The 18,217-nt window shown below is 55.0% G+C and overlaps 1 protein-coding gene across 1 annotated transcript; it reads right to left on the reverse strand.

The window, feature by feature from the left end:
* Positions 1 to 1,360: 1,360 nt before the first annotated feature.
* TNFRSF13B (tumor necrosis factor receptor superfamily, member 13B) lies at positions 1,361 to 16,005 on the reverse strand. Its single transcript, XM_012651395.1, has 4 exons — positions 15,875 to 16,005; positions 12,947 to 13,192; positions 2,117 to 2,302; positions 1,361 to 1,584 (listed from the first exon to the last, which is right to left on the reverse strand). The coding sequence occupies exons 1-4, from the start codon at positions 15,981 to 15,983 to the stop codon at positions 1,361 to 1,363; spliced, it is 765 nt and encodes a 254-aa protein (XP_012506849.1). The 5' UTR covers positions 15,984 to 16,005.
* Between the last annotated feature and the right edge of the window lie 2,212 nt (positions 16,006 to 18,217).

Consider the following 18,217-nt stretch of genomic DNA (forward strand, 5'->3'; position numbering starts at 1 on the left):
AGATAGTGGGCAGCCTTGTCTGGTTCCGGTTCTAAGTGGGAATGGTTTCAATTTTTCCCCATTCAATATGATATTGGCAGTGGGTTGGGCAGACACATTTTAGATGCCAACCCACCTGTAGACAAAGATGAAGCAGAGGTGGCCTCGGGAGGGCCTGTGTTACAGGTTGAATTTGTCCCCCTGACGTATGTTGAAGCCCTAACCCCTAGCAGAATGTGGCCTTATTTGGAGATAAGGTCTTTACAGAGGTAAGTTAAAATGAGGTCAGTAGGGTGGGCCCTTCTCCGGTGTGACTGATGTCCTTAGAACAAGGGGAAATTGTGACAGACACGCGGAGAGGGAAGAGGAGGTGAAGAGACGCAGGGAGAAGACGGCCACCGACACACCAAGGAGAGGCCTGGAACTGACCTTCCCACACAACGCTCAGAAAGAACCCACCCTGCTGACACCTTGATCTTGGACTTCTGGCCTCCAGACTGTGAGACAATGACTTTCTGTTGTTGAAGCCAGTCTGTGACACACCATGCAGGCACCCCAGCGAAGTAATGCAGCCTGTTCATCCGCGGACGGTGCCCCAGGCGTCTTGTCTGCACCTTCCAAAGTGTGCTACGTGGCTCTTTGGTGTGTGAGGGTATGCAAAATCATTTGGGGTGGTGCAGGGTGAATAATTCCCTTCCTGTCTACTCCACAGCCCGAAACACACACACACACAGGCACGTGCGCACACACCCTGTGCTTCATGCCATGAAGACGCAGGGAGGGCATCTGTGAGAGAAACGGAGACAAGTCAAGCACCTCATTCCCCTAGTGTTTGCACAGGGGCCTTCCTGCCCACCATTCTGTGGCCTCTTTCTGCTCTCCCTCTTCAGGGAAAGGCGGAAGGAAAGGCCAAGCTGTACTTTGCTGCTTACTGCCCAACCCAAGTTCACAAACTTCCTCAGGAGCCTGGCGAGATGGTCGGCATGGTGGCTCCTTCTGAGCGGAGCCGAGGTAGCAGCGTGTGTCAGAGCCTTGAGACCAGGAGGGTGACAGGAGGCCCGTCTTGGTTCGTCCGCAGACATGACCAAAGTCCAATGAGGAAGGGCAGCCTCAAAGGTTTTATTTTACAGGAAAAGGGGTTCTTGGGGGCTGCTTTATTGCATGTGCTCCATGTGTAGTGAGGTGATGGCGACCTACCGTTTGCACTGGGAACTGGGATTCAGAGTGACCTGGCCTCCTCCTTCGGCGCCTCTCTCCCCCTCTACTGTCTGTGTCTCTGCCCACCCGTCCACCGCTCTCCCTCCGTCCGTCCCCTTCTCTCCCTCTCCGCCCGCGCTGTCTTTCTCCCCGCCTCTCTCCCTTTCCCCCCACCACCACCCCATCACGCGCCCGGGCCCCCCTCCTGGGCGGGCGCGCACACGACGCCGAGGCAGCCGTCGGAGGCGCTCGCGCAGGGCTGCAGGGCCACGGTCCCGGCGAGGCCGAAGGTCCCGGGCGCGCCCGCGCTCTCCTGGGTGGGCGCCCTGCGCTCGGGGACGCAAAAGCTGCACGTCTCCACTGGCTCGGGCGGCGAGCCCGCGAGGCTGCCGGCTTCCGTCGTGTGACCTACTGAAGCAGACGAGAGGGCGTCGGCCCGGCCCCGCCCCGCCCGGGCTCCGGAAGTCCCGCCCCGCCCCGCGCCCCCGCCCCGCCCGGGCTCCCGAAGTCCCGCCGGCGGGGAGCTGAGGCGACCGCTGGGTTCGGCCGCCCCAGGCCGGCGTAAGCGCCCCCTGCGCGGCCCGAGCTCCTGCGGGGCCGGCTGGCAAACCGTGGCTCTCACCTCCGCCCGCGCCCCAAACCAGCCACAGCCCCAGCGTGACCTCGTCCCCCGCTCCTGGTCTCAGTCCTGCGAGCCCTGTGTCCTCGGAAACCCCAGGCCCTGCCAGCCGGGTCCCCGCCCTACACCCACCCTTCTTGCCCCAGATGGCTTAACTTTTTTTCTCGTAAGATAGAACCATTACTACAGGGAAGTGCCCCAGACCTCTCCCAGGAAGATTTGCTCCATTTAGAAGCAGGGGCAGTGACAGGACCGCAGAATGGCTCGCGCCTTGTCACCCACGCAGTGAGAAGAGCCAGGGCCCCACTTTCGTGCACTCACCCTGCGAAGACTTGGCTGGGGACCCACAGGGCCCTGCCGGGGGCTGGCAGGAGAACTGGTCGCCCCTCCTCTTGAGGAAGCAGGCCATGGCCACGAGGCAGCAGCAGAGGACAGCGCACAGGCAGAGCCCCAGCGTGCTGTAGGCCAGCGCCAGCTGGTCTGCACTCAGCTTGGGCCCGGGGGGAGCTGCAACACAGCGGGGAGACCCTGAGTGGGGGGCTGCACTCCCGAGGGCCCCTCTCTGAAGTGCTCCCTCCGCCACCCCACTGGCTCCCTTTTCATGGCTCAAGCCATCCACGTGGCCAGCCCCTTGCTGGGGGTCATGGCTAGGCGGGGACCCCTTTCTGATAGAGCCTTGGCGGGCATGCTCTCTGGATCCTAGGGAAACCGACCCCTCTACTCCATACTGGCAGCGACTTCTTCCAAGACCTCAAAGCTGGACAGCTCAAGCTGGTCCTTTTTGTTGTTCCCACTTGCTGGGGATGCAAATAGGGACAGTGCCAGAAGTGGACCAACGAGTGAATGGATGAAGGAAGGGACAATAGTCCAGGAAGGATGTCCCTGTCTGTCTTGAACTGGGCCTTTCCTCCAAGGAGATGCCATCCTGGGTGAGCGTAAACCATCGTCCCTCTGAATCCACAGGGAATTGGTTCCAGGACTTCCTTCGGACAGCAAAATCCACAGATGCTCAAATGGCTTAATATTTGCATATAACCTACAAAATCCTCCCATATACCTTCAGTCATCACTAGATTATTTGTAATACCTAATACAATGTAAGTGCTGTATAAATGGTGGTTTTGCGTTGTTTAGGGAATAATGACAAGGAAAAAAGTGTACATATTTAGTACAGATGTGACCATCCATTGTTTTCCCTGAAGATTTTCAGTCTGCTGTTGGTTGAACCCACTAGGCAGAACCCATGGATACAGAGAGCTGACTGGACTTTGAGACTAGGATGGGTGAAATTCCTAATATGTTGGGGACAGCAAGTATCAACCAGGAGGGCCCTGGGGAAATGGGCATCTGGCCACCCCATGTCTCAGGACTTGGGCCTCCGGGTTGGGATGCCAGAGGAAGACTCAACCCAGGGTCAAAAACCCTCCCTTGAAATTTCCCCTTATCCCAGGCTGTTCTTGGTCCCTGGGATTGGGCATCCCCTAGGCCCTGGGGTGGAAGGACAGATAAGCCAGCTTTAAGAAAATGTATTCATGACATGGGCCACTTAGCGAGCCCTGTCAGGCATTTCCCATACAGGATCTTCCTTGATCCTCCTGCTCTGAGGGAGGACTGATTATCTCCCTTAAGAAAATTGAGATACAATCCCTATACCATCAAATTTGCCATTATAAGGTGTGCAATTCGCGGTTTTTAGCATATTCACAAGGTTATGAAACCATCACCACTGCGTACTTTGAGCCCGTTGCTATCCTATAAACAGAAACCCCGACCCTTCAGCAGCCGCAGCCCCAGGCGACCACTCATCTGTGCTCTGTCTCTGTGGATGGGCCTGTTCTGGACATGTCCTGTCAATGGAATCATAAAGCACGTGGCCTTTTGTGTCCAGCTTCCTTCATTCAGTGTGATGTTTTTAAGGTTCATCCCTGTAGTACCTTGTGTCAGAACTTTGTTCCTTTTCGTGGCCAAATAGCAGTCCTTTGGATAGACACGTCCTGTTTCTAGGCTGATGGGCACTTGAGGTTCCACTTCCTGGCTACTGTGAATAACACTGGCATCCATGGGCATGTTCACTTTTTTGTGTGGATGCATATTTTCAGTTTTCTTGGGTGTATACCCAAGAGCTGGAAGGCTGGGTCCTAGGACACATCTGTTTCACTATTTGAAGAACTCTAGACTGCTTTCCACAGCACCCCTACCATTTCATGCTCCATTTTGCAGATGAAAAAACTGAGTCTGTAAGTCACATTGCTCCCAGCCTGGGATCTGCACCTGAGAAGCAGGTCTAATCGGTTCCCAGGCCAGTGCTCTGGGCCAGCAGGCCGCACAGAAGCCACAGGCAGGTACTGCCCTGCCTCCTCACACATGCTCCTAGATTTGGGAGTTTTACAAAGTGACGGAGCTGGCAGGACTTCTTTTTTTTTTGAGACAGAGTCTCACTCTTTTCCCCGGGCTAGAGTGAGTGCTGTGGCATCAGCCTAGCTCACAGCAACCTCGAAATCCTGGGCTCAAGTGATCCTTCTGCCTCAGCCTCTTGAGTAGCTGGGATTACAGGCATGTGCCACCATGCCCAGCTAATTTTTTTTCTATATATTTTTAGTTGTCTGATTAATTTCTTTCTATTTTTTTAGTAGAGACAGGGTCTTGCTCTTGCTCAGGCTGGTTTCGAACTCCTGAGCTCAAACAATTCGCCCACCTTGGCCTCCCAGAGTGCTAGGATTACAGACGTGAGCCACTGCGCCCGGCCTGGCAGGACTTCTTAAGGGTTATTGGTGTCACCCTGATGTCTACAGAAGGGAGACGGGAGCTCGGGGTGAGCTTATGCCACACTCCAAGCTGGTGGTGCCATGCTTGGAGCTCACATAGGCCATGGGGGGGGGAAGCAAAGACCCCCCCCATCGTGCAGGTACCGTGTCCTGGCCCTGTGGTTCTCAGGACATGTAAACCCGGTGTGACAGAGGCCCACCTGCTCCTACTCACCTCTGGAATCAAAAGAAAACATTGTGCTGGCTGGATCAGCAGGGCAGAAGCTGTCACGGCACAGAACGTCCGGCTATGAGACTTTTACTGAGAGGAAATGAATTGCCGTGTTGATTCAAGGAGTATTTCAAAGGTTTTCAATACCCAGATCACACTCTGAGACTGTGGGGGTGGAGATGGCTCCCAGAGCATGGCCGCCCAACATCATGCCCTTGTGGACTCCCCTCCGTTCACATCTGGGCTGGGCTGGGACTCGTTTTATCCAGTTGAATGCCGTGGAGGTGATATTGCACCAGTCCTGGTCCTACGAGGCCTTCGGGAGGCCTGGCAGCTTGGCATTTGCTCCCTTGGGAGCCCTGAGCCCCACCAGGTGAGAAGTCTAGCTGGAGAGGCCGGGTGGAGAGGGACAGGCCCTGAGACCAGCTGGGGGACAAGCGAGGCCGGGCCAGCATCACGGTCGAGTGTCCAGCGGCTCCATCCCTGCACCATCTGCCTGTGACTGCATGCGAGAGCCCGAGGGACCAGCAAAAGACTCACCCCGCTGAGCTCAGCCCCCCACAGGACTGTGAGAGATAATGACATGGTTGTTATTTCTAAGGCACTAAGTTTTGGGTGGCTGGCATTAAGAACCTGTCCCAGCTTCTCATCGCCCTCTGCCCAGTGATCTGAGGCGTCCTGTGGGAAATGCAAAGAGTTCCTGGCTGAAGGCCTGCCCCTAAGACATGCCTGTCAAAGCTCTTGGCTTAAGAAGAGAAATGCAAATTATAACTACTCAAAATATCACTTTCTACCTGTCACCCACGGAGTAGGAAAACAGGCACCTCACACATTGTTGGTGGGGGTGGCCACTTCAGGGCTATTTGGAACCATGTACCGCCATTTAAAAACATGCTTTCCTGATTCCTGCTGACATGTCAGTTTCACTTCTAGGGCTACTCCCCTCCCCCGCACAGGTGTCTGTCCTGGCAATGTTCCCTCCTGCAAAGCGCTGGACTCAGTCCTGTCCTCCGCCCGTGGGGGACGAATGGTTGAATGAACTGTGGAACACACACGAGGTGGAATGCCACGCAGTCACTAAGGCAGAGGAGGCAGCCCCGTGTGTTTCTACGAGGGAACCATCGCCGAGAGGTCTGAAGTGAAGACAGCAGGTGGGACTTGGATGCCACTGCTGGTGTAAGATGCGGGCAGCGGGAAACACGCCTCACGGAAGATTGTGTGTGAAGGGGCAGACGGGAGCCGCAGGGTGGAGAGGCCTTAGCCCGTGGCTCACTGTCTGCTGTTCAAAGGGGCCCGGTCCAAGTTTTTGTCAGAAGAAGGACTCGGTCTCTGTCCCAGTCGGAAAATCCAGTCTAGAGGAAACAGCTCCTGGAGGTTCAGTTCCCAGGTCGGCCACCAGGCGGCCCCAGTGCAGCTTGTTTCTCAGCTGATTGCTTTTGTGTTCAAAGCCATTTCTCGCCTAAAAGTGGATTTTCCCCAGGGCTGCTGCCCCCAGCCCAGCATCGGGCTGGCCCGTCAGCAGCGCTATGGCTTGTCATTTAGGGACAGGGCGGGAGGCGTGGTGACTCCAAGCCCCGGCTCTGCAGCCTCAGCCAAATGGCTGTGGACATTTTATTCAGCTTCTTTCGGCCTCAGTTTCCTCATGTGTAACACGAGACACGATATTCCTCTCTCTCAGCATTGTGGCTTGGCAGCAGTGGGGTAATACATGTAACTGTGCGTATGAGGCAGCTGGCCCTGGGTGGAACATTCCAGCAAGTCCCTAGGCATCGCCACGCCTGGCAGCTCAGCCAGCAAAGGGCTGTCCCTGGGGGAGGGGGGTGAGGCAGGGAGGGCAGAGGGTGGGCTGGGGCGGCTGCGGGACCTCTGGCTCCCGGTGCCCAGTCGTCTCCTCCCCTCAGTGCCTGCCCCATGCGACTCCACCCGGCACCTGGCGTCCCCATCTGCCCCTCGGCTCATCTCCGCGTCCTTCCCGTGCTGTCTCTGCCTCCTCCGAGTTCTACATGTGTCGCTGACGCTGGGTGGGATGGTCGTGCTTCCCTGTCTGGGCTGACAGCCTCACTGTTGGGTCACGGGGGCCTCCGAATGTCCACACCTTTGGGCCTTCCCGGTGGAGGACCCATCTCCCCTGAGTCCTCCGTGTGTGTGTCTGTGTCTGTGTGTGTGTGTCCATGTGTCTGTGTGTGTGTCCGTGTGTGTAACTCTGGGAAAGGGTGGGCCGGTGGGGAGAGGTCCCACATCTGGCGTGTGGACTTTCACTACAACCTGTTTCCAGAGTCACCTCTGCTACCCCACCCACGTCCCTTGTCGTCAGAGCCTGGGGTCCCTGCATCTTTCTGGGGCCCCCTCTCCAAGGGGGAGCCTCCATCCTGCTGGTGGGAGTGGCCGTCACAGCCGTACCAGGAGGGGGACGCACAGACTTCAGCCCCCTTTCCAACACCTGTATCACTTTGCAACTTGCCAAGTCTCACCAGTTAAACAAACAAAAAGCCACCCCTCGACCTGCTGCAGCTCCTGCTCCTTCCCTTCATTTCTGGGGCTCTTGCCTGCCCACTGCCCTCTGGCTCTGCCCGATCTTAGCAGGTTCTGCTCTGTTGTGACAGCACATGGCATAGTCAGGACAAAAGAAAAAAAAAAACCTCTGACCCTGAGATACACAAATGAAAAGCAACAAAGCTAGCAGCCAGGGCCACCCTACCTAGTTCTAGTTGCCAAAGTAAATGACACCTTGAGCAGTTCCTGGGAAAGAAGCAGTGTGGCCCAACGGGCAGCGCAAAGCTAAGTTCCGAGCTGTGATACCCGGGGGAGACAGCGCCCTGCTCCCGCCAGGAGCGACCCGCTGCACACTGATGTCATCTGGCCCTGGCGCTGCTCTTTGGTGCGTCCCTTTCCCCTGTGAGCGTGGTGCTCACCCCCACCGAGTCTGACCACTGGTTCCGCACGCCGGCCCTGGGCTTCAGCACGACCACTTCCGACTTCCTTCCAGAGGCGCCTTGGAAAGTGTGGGAACAAGGGGGCCTCAAGGGCAGGTCTGTGCTGCCCCTGCCGCAGCGCATCTGGGTCTGGCGGAGTCAGGTTCACATGGACCAGAAGACATTAGGGACTGACAAATGACTAGTCTAAGCGGGGAAAGGGCCGGCGAAGGGCCCTGGTTTGGTGGCCTCAGGGACAGCAGCAGAAGGGCTCCTGGCCTGGGGTGGAGGAGCCCACAGCCCCCGCCTTGTCCCAGCCGGAGCTGCCAGGGGCACCTGGGACACTTGAGAATGGTCTTTCCTAGCGCCCGGCCTCCCTGTGGCAGAGTGAGGAACGTTCATGGGTGTCTTATGACTGCCCCTTCTCCGTGGTGTTAACTACTCCTTCTAGAACTTTCCGCCCTGCCTTTGTGGATACACAGCCCTGCTGGCTTTCCTCTGACCTCACTGACCGCTCCTTCCCAGCGTCTCTGCGGGACCCTCTTCCTCTACTGACCCCTCAGATGCTGATTCCCCTTGCAGGGCTCCCTCCTCCCCTTTCTCTCCTTCCACCTCCCAGGTCCCTGGGCAACCTTTCTCATCCCTGCGACTCCAACTGCCGCCTTCCAGAGCGACGAAACCCGAGTCCTCCAAGTGAGAGGCTCCTCAGAGCTCTGGACCCACATGGGGTCCTGGCTGCCCCCAAGACTGGCATCACCTTCATGGGAGGGGTCCCCCTGGAGTCCCTGCCCTGGTGGACAGCTTGGCCCCTCACCCCACATAGTAGGCTGAATGGTGGCCCCCCAAAGATGTGTCCCCTTGTAACTTGCAAATGTGACCTTATTTGGGAAAAGATTCTTTGCAGATGTACTAAATTAATAATCTGGGAACGAGGCCATCCTGGAATAGGTGGGCCTTAGATCCAACTTCGGCCGTCCTTAGCAGACAAGAGAAGGGGAGGAGACACACAGGCGAGAAGGCCAGTGCAGACAGAGGAGGGCCTGGAGTGATGTGGCCAGGAAGGGCCAAGGAAGGCCCGAAGCCACCAGGAGCTGGAAAAGGCAGGGAAGTGTATTCCCTGGGGCTTTTGGAGGGAGCGTGGCCCCACTGCCGCTGTGGCTTCAGACTTCTGGCCCCCAGAACCCTAAGAGAGTCTCTGTGTGTTGTTTTAAGCTACCTGTCTGTGCTGTCACAGCAGCCTGAGCAGCTCAGACTTCCCATCACAGGACGCTGGGCTCTTCCTACCCAGCAAGGGCAGTGCCGGGCACAGCTCTGCACGCTTGTCAAACCCCAAGTCACTCAGGCCCCACGAGAGCCGTGTTGTGATCATCACAGGTGGGCACAGTAAGGCCAGGTAGTCCTGAAACCTCCCTGGCCAGCCACAGGTTTTGGGAGGTTTGGCCTCCCAAACCTCCTTCGCCATCCACAGGTCTGGACTTGGGACCCGGGGGCCCATGGACAGAGCCTAGGAGCTCTGTGACTTGGACAAGTGAGAGAGAGCAAATGTTCATTTTCTCTAATGGTCATCTAGAATTTACTCTTTGCTTCCATTAACCATAGGGGCCGATCCTCAGCCATACACACAGCAGCTGTGCCTTTGTTACCAGCAGAACCCCAGGGAGTCCATGTCCCGCCGCGTCTGCGCGCACCTTGCTTGGAGATCACTGTGGTCATCTGGCCGCCCCGGCCATTGTTACTGAACCCACGACTACAGAAGCAACTAGGTTAATTCTTTTTTTGTTTGTTTTTCCTGTCCCCCCCATAGGTTAATTCTGATGTCACAATTTGTTTGATATTTTGATAACTGTGTCTCCACTCCCTTGGTTTCTCTGTAACCCTGTGTGCTCTGACACGTTTCAGATCGTCATTCCAAGGAGGAGTCTCGGGCGCCCTGTGGCTGGGCAGCTCCTCCGCTGGCTGCATTCGAGGGCCTCTCCATCCCCTCCTAAGCTCCTGCCAACGCGCTGCCCCTCCATCTCCAGGTCCTTGTCATCTCTGGCCTCCATTATTGCTCAAAATAGCCTCTCATGGGGCCCCTGCAGCCACCATCACATCCATCCGCCCAGGGACACCGGGGGTCTCCCTACAGCCCCACTCTGACCCCCTCGTCTGCGGCTGCCCCTGCCTCCAGCAGGGCCCTCCGTCACCCGGCGCCTGGGCCCTCCTGGCACCCCCTCCATCCTCGAGTGCTCACTGCCCATGCCGGGACTCTGCACGCAGGACCTTCCCCCTCCTGCCCACGCTGGCCTGGACCGTGTGGTTTGGTCCTCTCCCCGGAGTCGAGTCTGACTCTGTATTCTGATGTGCGAGGCTTTTAAGCCGCCCCTGTCCCTCTTCCCCTGCTGCCCCACATCTGGGCAAGCTGGCGAGAAAGGTTGGTGGCCCTTCCTTTGGCACTGGTAGGAGGTGGGGACTCGCAGCACGATACAGCCCCGGCCAGTCTCCCTTCCTGCTGTCTCAAGCCATTTCCAGCCCAGGGGGCACGCCCTGCCCCCGCCAGAGAGCCTCATCCTGAGTGACAGGGCTCCCCGCGCCCTCCTGGGGAGGCACATGGAGTCATCGCTCTCGACATTCAGAGCAGACTGGGGTGCAGGCCCCTCCTGCTTCTGCCCAGTGGCCACCACGCGCCCCAGCTGGGAGCCCGATGCAGGGGCTGAGTCTCACTCTCCCGAGACGCCCGGCCCCGCCACAGCCTGGTCCCCTGCCCCTTGCAGCATCTGCCTGCTCTGCCCCATCCTGGAAACACATTTCCCTTCTCAGTGGGCAGATGACGCTGAGCACTCACCGACCTGACGAGTGTCCTCCCCACAAGCCTCAGGGCCTCAGCCACCCAGACCAGGGCTCAGAGAGGTTAGGCAGCTTCCTGAAGGCCAGAGTGTGTGAAGGGCAGAACCAGGGTCCAGCTCCACCTGTGACACCCCACTCCCGTCTGCCTCAGGGCCCTCCCTGGGGAAGCCCTCCCTGCCCCATCTCGCCCCCATCCACTGAGGTTCATTGGTCATTTGCATGAGTCCTGTCTACTGTCTGTCCCTCCTAACTGCAAGTTCTGTGGCGTCAGGCACAGGACCTGCCCTGCTCTTGCCACCTCACCGTGCGCAGCAAGCGCTCTGTAGTCACGTGTCAGACGGAGGAGTGACAGTACTGAGGGGGTGCTTGAGAAACCCGGAGCAGGCGGAGGGGGCCTGGCAGGCGTGGGGCTGAGTGGGGAGCCCATGCAGGGACCGGGCAGATCAGCCCTCCTACTGTGTGCAGCTGGAAGCATCGTGGTCACATGGTGTCCTCTGCTCCTCGTCCTCAAACAGGTCCACGTTGGGGTCCCCCCCGGGTGTGTGGCTCTATACTTCCTGTCTGCAATCCATGCCACGCCTAGCTCCTGCCCCGCCAGCACACGCAAACTTGAGCCCAGACTGTTGGAGAGATGCAGGGCAGCAGTGAGGCACAGTGAGACAGTCCCTGGCGTCCCCTGGCCACAGCATGGCGCAGTGTAGTAGCTGATGCTGCAGGGTGAGGCGTGGCACTGCTGAACCCACTGGCTCCCAGCACATCCTCACGCGGCCCCCATGCACGCGTCCTGGGGGCCCCATCCCCAGAGCCAAGATGAGGCTCCAGGGTTCTGCCTGGGGCCTCTGGGAGGGGCTTGGCTGGCGGTCACCAGCAGGAAGTGGTAACCTCATCCCACGGCAACTGTTTACCGCAGGGAGCAGCGATCCTGCGGACGCCTCTCCGGGCTTGCTGGCTGCGGCAGAGAGGCACACTGCGGAACCCACAGACTGCGCTCGAATCCCAGCCCAGCCGGCGCTCGCGATGTGGCTCTCAGCGAGTTACTCCGAGTTTTGAGACTTACTCTCCCAGCCTGTGAAGTGGGCAGGACTGACCTGAAGGGGCGTCTAGTGCATGGGAGGAGGGAAAGGCTGCAGGTTTGGTGGGAAAAATCAAATGCATCACTGAATGCAGGGAAGGCATGCAGGTCACCAGACACCACAGGGGCTGGGCGGGCCACCTCTTGCGTGCACGTGAATCTGCAGTTCCTCAACGAGAGAGGCCGTGCCAGACTAAGCCCGGCCACAGGCTCACCGTGGCTGCCAGCTGTTCGCCGCTCTCCTACCAAGATGTGCCTTCTGTTTCCCTCCCTGGAATCTGGTGGCTTCGTGGCTTGTTTGAGTAATAACATGCAGCCTGGTGATGTCACGTGAGTTCCAGCCTAGGTGGCAAGAGGCCTTGTGTGTTCCTGTCTCTTACACTCCTGCCATCGTCAGGAGTACAAACCTGGCCAGCACACTGGTCCCAGCAGGAGGAGGGAACACAAGGAGCACAGCCACCAGACAAGCCAGCCTAGCACAACTGACCCCAGCCAAACCCTGACTCCTAAGGAAGCATAAGCCACTGAGTTTGGGGACAGTTTGTTAGGCAGCAACAGCTAACCGGCAAGAGCGCAAATAAGAGTAAGAGAGGACAGGCTGACCCAGCAGAAGCTCCGTCACCAGGAGCACAAGTCCCGCTCCTTGGTGCCGTGGCACTGGGGCCTGGCCTCACAGAAGTGACATTATCACGAGGAAAGTCACAGCAGGGGATGGAAACCAACCAGCCCCCTGAGAACCACAGCCAGGGACAGGCCAAGAGTAGCATAAATGCCATCTCAAGCATTTAAGGATCCACACGGCCACCCCCTCCCATCCTTTCTGATGCCACAGAGCAGGTGAGCCAAGGGGTGTTTGCTGGGAGGATTAATTAGGTCCTTTCCAACACCTGGCCCTTAGTAGACGCCCAACTCAATGGGTCCCTTCTTATCACATCCAAAGTGGCCATCTCCCACCACAAACTTTTCCAGTAAAACCTTCTCCTTCTCATTCTTAGGAAGGCTTCTTGCCTCTAAATGGCATCTGAGGTTGGGGAAGGCGGGTGATGGCCTCCTCATGCGAGTGCTTGCACAGGTGGGTCTGCTGGTTACTTGCTGCCTTGTGTTTCAAGAACTCGCTCAGCTGCAAGTCTCCATTACAAGCTCTCACCTGCCAGGTCCTTTCTCCTGCTTCCTTTTTGCTCATAGACTTCCAGAAATTTTGCCTAAATTATTTTTCTGTCTTGGGATAACACCCCTAGTTTCTGGCCATTTGCCTGGACTCTGGACTTCTTGCATTGCAGGCTCTCCTTATCCAGGCCTGGTGCCTGGCCTCCTGCCCATTCTGACCCTGAGTGACACCACACAGGCCAACCTCAGATGGCTTACCTGGACCTGCCTCCGAGCCTCTGTGCTCTGATGCCTGGTACCTTCCCGAGTTGTCTGACCTGGTTTCAGCCTCCTCACTCTGCCGTCTCCTGAACTCTGGTGGGAGGTTCACTCTGCTCCTGAGCTTGCTCTCACAGAAGTATGCACATTGCTTGGGGTGCTGTCCACAGGTGGAGATGCAGCTGATGCAGTCCCTCAGGAGATGGTCATAGTACTTGCCTTGCTCCTTGCGGCAGCTAAGTGACTCTGAGACAGAAACAAGTGATGCTATTGGATGACAGAGACCTGCAGGAGCTCTGGGTCTGGCCTCAAAGGACATCAAAGAAAAAAAAAATCATAGTCCGATTCCCAAAAAGCAATCCCAGAGCAAGCCAAGACCTTTCACAAGGTACAAATTGAAGGCTATGCATTGTCCTCTAAGTACTATTTTAGCTGCATTACACACAGTTTGATATGTAGTATTTTTCCTATGCCTACTTCAAAATGTTTTTACTTTTCATTATTATTTATTCTTTGACCTATAGATTCTACAAAAGTGCATTTCTTAGTTTCCAAATACGTAAGGATTTTCTAGTTATCTTTTAAGATTGATATCTAGATTACACTGTCATGTAAGATCGTTACTTGCATTTTTCAAGCCTCATCAAAGAAAAGCATATTTCAAATTAGCATAAGAAATGTAGGGGAAAAAACCAGACTCCTCTTCAGCAAGTTGGGGGAAGGCACTGGAAAGAAGGTAAGAAAGCTCACATTAATAGTGTTTTTTCTGTCTTAATAATAAATGACAATGACAGCTGCTGTCAGCAGCAGGTACCAGTGCCAAGGAAAGTAAAGCCCAATCACACTTGCCTTCAAAAAGCACAGTGGACGCAACTTTGAGTGCCTTGAAAAAAATCTATTTGGGATAATCATTTACCCTATGAATAGCCTCAGAATATGTTTAACATGGAAGTTTTTATGTGAAAGAGGCAAGCTTCCTTTTTCTTCAAAATAAGATTCTATTTATATGAAAATGTGGCTCATGCAGAGATTTTATAGACACATTTCAGAGGCAGTGCAGCACAGTGGTTAAGAACACAAACTTGAAGGCCAAACAGGCTTAGGGCCGCCCCTGGCTCTGCCACTTGCAGGCAGTGTGGTCTTGCCCTCGGTTCCACTGCCAAGAGAGGGCTAATGGCAACGCTGCCTTCTTAGGGCTGCTGTGCACAGTGCCTGGCACACAGCAAATGCTCAGTGAAGGGGATGTTTGAGTAGAGTATCATTCAAGCGTCTTCGCAACGCAGCACACACCCATCCCCACTCGTGTCCTTGGCAGAGCAAAGGAAAGGCCAAGAAGATCACGGAACTGGGGCCTCAGGGAACACTCGGACCGCCCAAAGGGACCAGTGGCCTCCGCTGCTCTGGCTCTGCCCCATCCCCGGGGCCCCATGACCCTCGCAGGGACTGACTGCCACTCACGACACAGAGTTAGCCCTGCAGCGATGTTCCTGGGGCTTTCTGTGACCTACTCCCTTCTTCAGTGGCCCGGCCTGGCAGTCGCAGGTGGTGCCCGAGTGCCCCAGTCCACTGACCCTCAGTGCCCGACTTTACGCTCCCTCCCACCCTACCTCAGGACTAGATGATCCCTATCAGGTGCCTTTGCTAATGCTGGTCTCTCTTCTGGGGTGCCCCTCCCCTCATCTGATTTCCACTCAGTGAACTCTGCGTAATCCATCTCCGATGGCACCTGCTCCATGTGTCTACCCATCAGCTGGAGGTGGCCTCTCTCAACTGTGGCTTTTTATGGTAGTTACCCTTTCTGCCTTGAAATGTAGTCATTTCTCCCATTAGATGATACTCACCCTGAAGGACCATGCTAGATTCCTATTTCCATGGGGCCAGAGGGATCCATATAATTTGTGGGATGAAATAACAAATGTTACAATTCATTAATGGGTAGTGATTTAGAGTCATGATTTTTATGTCAGAGTCCTGGGTTCAAATCTTGACATTTCTACTTTTAAGCTGTGTGATCTTGGATAAACCACCTAGCCCCTCTGAGCTCCACTCAGTGAGTGTTTACAAGGCACTTAATGTGTCAGTCACTGTACTAGCCTCAAGTCAAACATGGTTCCTCCCACCAGGGAGCTCACAGTCTAGTGGGTGAGTCAGACACAGAACAAATGCACACAAAAGAGCATAATAGCAAATTATGGTAAGTTCTATTATGGAAAAGAACAAGCTATAAAAAAGAACAGTAAGCAACAGATATTTTTCAAGACCATCAAACCGGATATGGCCTGAGTAGTAGATTATGCCAAGGAATTATTTCTATTGCTGGAAATGATAAGATATAAAAGTTATGTTCTAAAGGTCCTTATGTATTCAAAAGAGATTCATGATCTACTATTTACAGGTAAAATGATATGAGGTCTTAGATTTGCTTTAAAATACCCAAGCCAAAAAGAATTGGCTGGGAAATTAAACGGCAGAAAATTTTTATGATTTTCGAAGCTGATGTACACGGTATTTACTGTGCTATCCTCTCTATGTATATGTTTGATAATTTCTATAATAAAAAGTTTCGAAAGAAAATAACAACTGTGGCAAAGGAGGGCCCAATTTCTACTGGGTAGTCAGAGACGACCTCTGACACTGGGCTGAGACCTGAAACCTGGGGAGGAGGGAGCTGAGGCAGGATGAATTGAGGAAATGCATTCCGGGCAGAGGGAACAGCATGTACAAAGGGCTGGAGGCAGGAAAGGATGCAGCACGTTCAAGAAACTGAAAGGAGGCAGTGTGGCCAGAGCAGAAGGACGCAGGAGTGAAGAGGTCACATTGTACATCTCCCACCACCCCCTCCTCAGCTCTCTGACTGCAGTGGGGCCAGAGGGCGTTCTGGGGGGAAAGGTTATCAGCTGTGCCCTGGGCTCAGGCCCCAGAACTCACTGCAGAAGGCTGCACAGGTACGCTGGTTCCGCTGGTTGCAGGTAGATTTGCAGGAGATGCAGCTGCGCAGCAGGGGGTCCCAGTACTGCTCTTCGGGGCAGAGTCCCATAGCCACCCCCGTCCGCAGGCCCTGTGGAGCTAAGAGACCAGGAGCATGAGGCGGCGGGCAGGTGCCGCAGCCCGGCCTCCTGTTCTTGACTGGAACCCAGCAGTCTCTGCTGCTCACATCCCACAGACATCCTTGTCTCAGCAGGCAGAGGGGAGCCAGACAAAGCTGGCTTCTGACCCCAGTTGTGCTCACTGGGCAATCTGGGGAAGCCACTTCTGTGAGCTTCAGTTTCCCCATCTGTGAAATAGTCATTCTGAGGGTCCCCCCTGCAATCAGCAGTGCCGCGTTCAGCCCTGCTCTATGCCCTCCTACCACAGGACCTTCGCACATGCTTTCCCTTTGCATAAAATGCTCTTCTGCCCCACTCCCCACCCCTCACTGGTTATTTCCTCCTCATCCTGGAGATCCGTGTTTAAACTTTAGTTCCTCAAGGTAACCTTTCTGACCCTTCCCCAGACTAGAGCACAGCCCTTGTTCTATACACTCACAACACCCTTTACTTGTCACCGTGGTCACTTTCCTTCTACACATGTGGCTGTTTGATAGTGTCCCCTGCACTCACTGTGTACATCATGTGGCAGGAACTCTGCCTAGTTCTGTTCATCGCCGGGTCCTCAGAACCTGCCAGTGCTTAGGACAGGGTAGGTGCTCATTAAATGAATGAATTTTTAAAAAGCAGACCTAGTCAGTGCCTCTCATACAGCAAGGACTCAATAAATGTCAATTTCCTTCCCTCTTCCTTTTTTACTGCGCTGTGAAACATGCACAAGGACGCGTGTGAAGTGCACAGATCCTAAGGATGCAGCCCGGAGAAATTTTACAACGTACACACCTGTGTCTTCACAGCCCGCGTGGAGATCTAGAACATTTCCTGCACTCCCTTGGGCCCCTCCCATCCAGTAGCTCTGTCAGAGGTAACTGCCGTCGGGACGTCTTGCTACGGCTAACACACCCGTCTCGGCCCTCTGCGTCTGGTCTGAGACCGCCCGCGCGCACGCTGGCTGCGCAGTCCGTTTTTGTAGTGTTGCGAGTCTTCCGCGGTGCGACGCATCACCTCCGCTACAATTTGGTCTGACTGCATGACATGTGCTTTCCCCAGCAAATTCTCCTTTTACTCATTTTGCAAGGCATTTCTTTATTCTTTAATGAAAGCAAAGTGAGAAGAGACTGTGGCCTGCTGTTTAATATGGCAGCTCAAACGCGTGGGCTTATCTTCCTTCCCTTCTGAAACTCTATATGCTGACAGTAAGCACATTCGTCCCCAAAGATACAGGGAATGGCAGAAGTTTCTACGGCAGGGAACAGGTGTCAGCAACATTTTGGAAGATGGCAGGACGGAAATGCCTGGATGCAGGTTAAGCTCCCTCCACTTTTATGCCCATGGGGCATTCGAGCCATCCTGAGCCACAGGACTCCAGCACGTGTCCAGAACGGAGCCACCAGGCGTCTCTGACAGCAGGGGACTGGCAGGAGGCGTGTCGCTATGGAAACTCATATAAAAAAGGGCCTGACCCCAAGCAGGTCCCCATTCCCAGGCAGGCGCAGACCCTCGCCCATCCGAACATAAGACTGGGGTCTCCTCAGGCAGAGCTTAGGGTAGCAGCGAGATCCTTCCTGGCAATAGGGTGACTGGGTGAGAATCTTCCTCCTGAAGTCAGTCTCCTCTCTCCCTACTCACCCCTGCCTCTGCCTAAGAAGTGCCGCAGCCAGGGTTTCTAGAAACCCCTCCCTCTCCACCCTGCGACTGGCAGGAAGTCAGAAGACTCTGCTCTGGGAAAATGAACCCAAAGGAAAAGACCTAGAGGCACTGACCAAGCCGGAGATTCTCTCCAGAAAATGGCCAAGTCCCTGCCTGATCACACAGTCCCTACAAAGTGTCTGCATCAACCACCCAGACTCATAGTCAGCTGTCGGTGCCTAAGTCTGAGCTGTGAACACACAGTCAAGGGCTACCTGGTCTGAAGCACTGCCTCTAGCAGGAAGAGAACGCAAACCAGGTACAAGCAACAGTTGATAACTTCAGAAATATAAGAGAGGATTTTGCATTCATAAAACATAACAGTGGGCCATTTAAAAAGACTATTCATAGAACAAATTAAAATTGTTAGAAATTAAAAATATAACAGCCAGAGTAAAAACATTGATAGAAGAGGTGGAGGATGTAATTGAAGAAATTTCCCAGAAAATAGGAGACAAAAGATACAAAATTTTGGAATCAGTTCAGGAGGTTCCAA

Source organism: Propithecus coquereli, unplaced genomic scaffold (genome assembly GCF_000956105.1).
Source record: "Propithecus coquereli isolate 6110/MARCELLA unplaced genomic scaffold, Pcoq_1.0 Scaffold355, whole genome shotgun sequence".
Classification (NCBI taxonomy): Eukaryota; Metazoa; Chordata; class Mammalia; order Primates; family Indriidae; genus Propithecus; species Propithecus coquereli.

What these genes read in the sequence shown, in the direction of transcription:
- TNFRSF13B (XM_012651395.1), bottom strand. Translation starts at nt 15,983, where the DNA reads ATGGGACTCTGCCCCGAAGAGCAGTACTGGGACCCCCTGCTGCGCAGC. An exon ending in TACCTGTGCAGCCTTCTGCA is followed by an intron (nt 13,193 to 15,874) that starts GTGAGTTCTGGG and finishes TTTCTGTCTCAG; the next exon opens with AGTCACTTAGCTGCCGCAAG. An exon ending in AGGCTCGGAGGCAGGTCCAG is followed by an intron (nt 2,303 to 12,946) that starts GTAAGCCATCTG and finishes GCTGTGTTGCAG; the next exon opens with CTCCCCCCGGGCCCAAGCTG.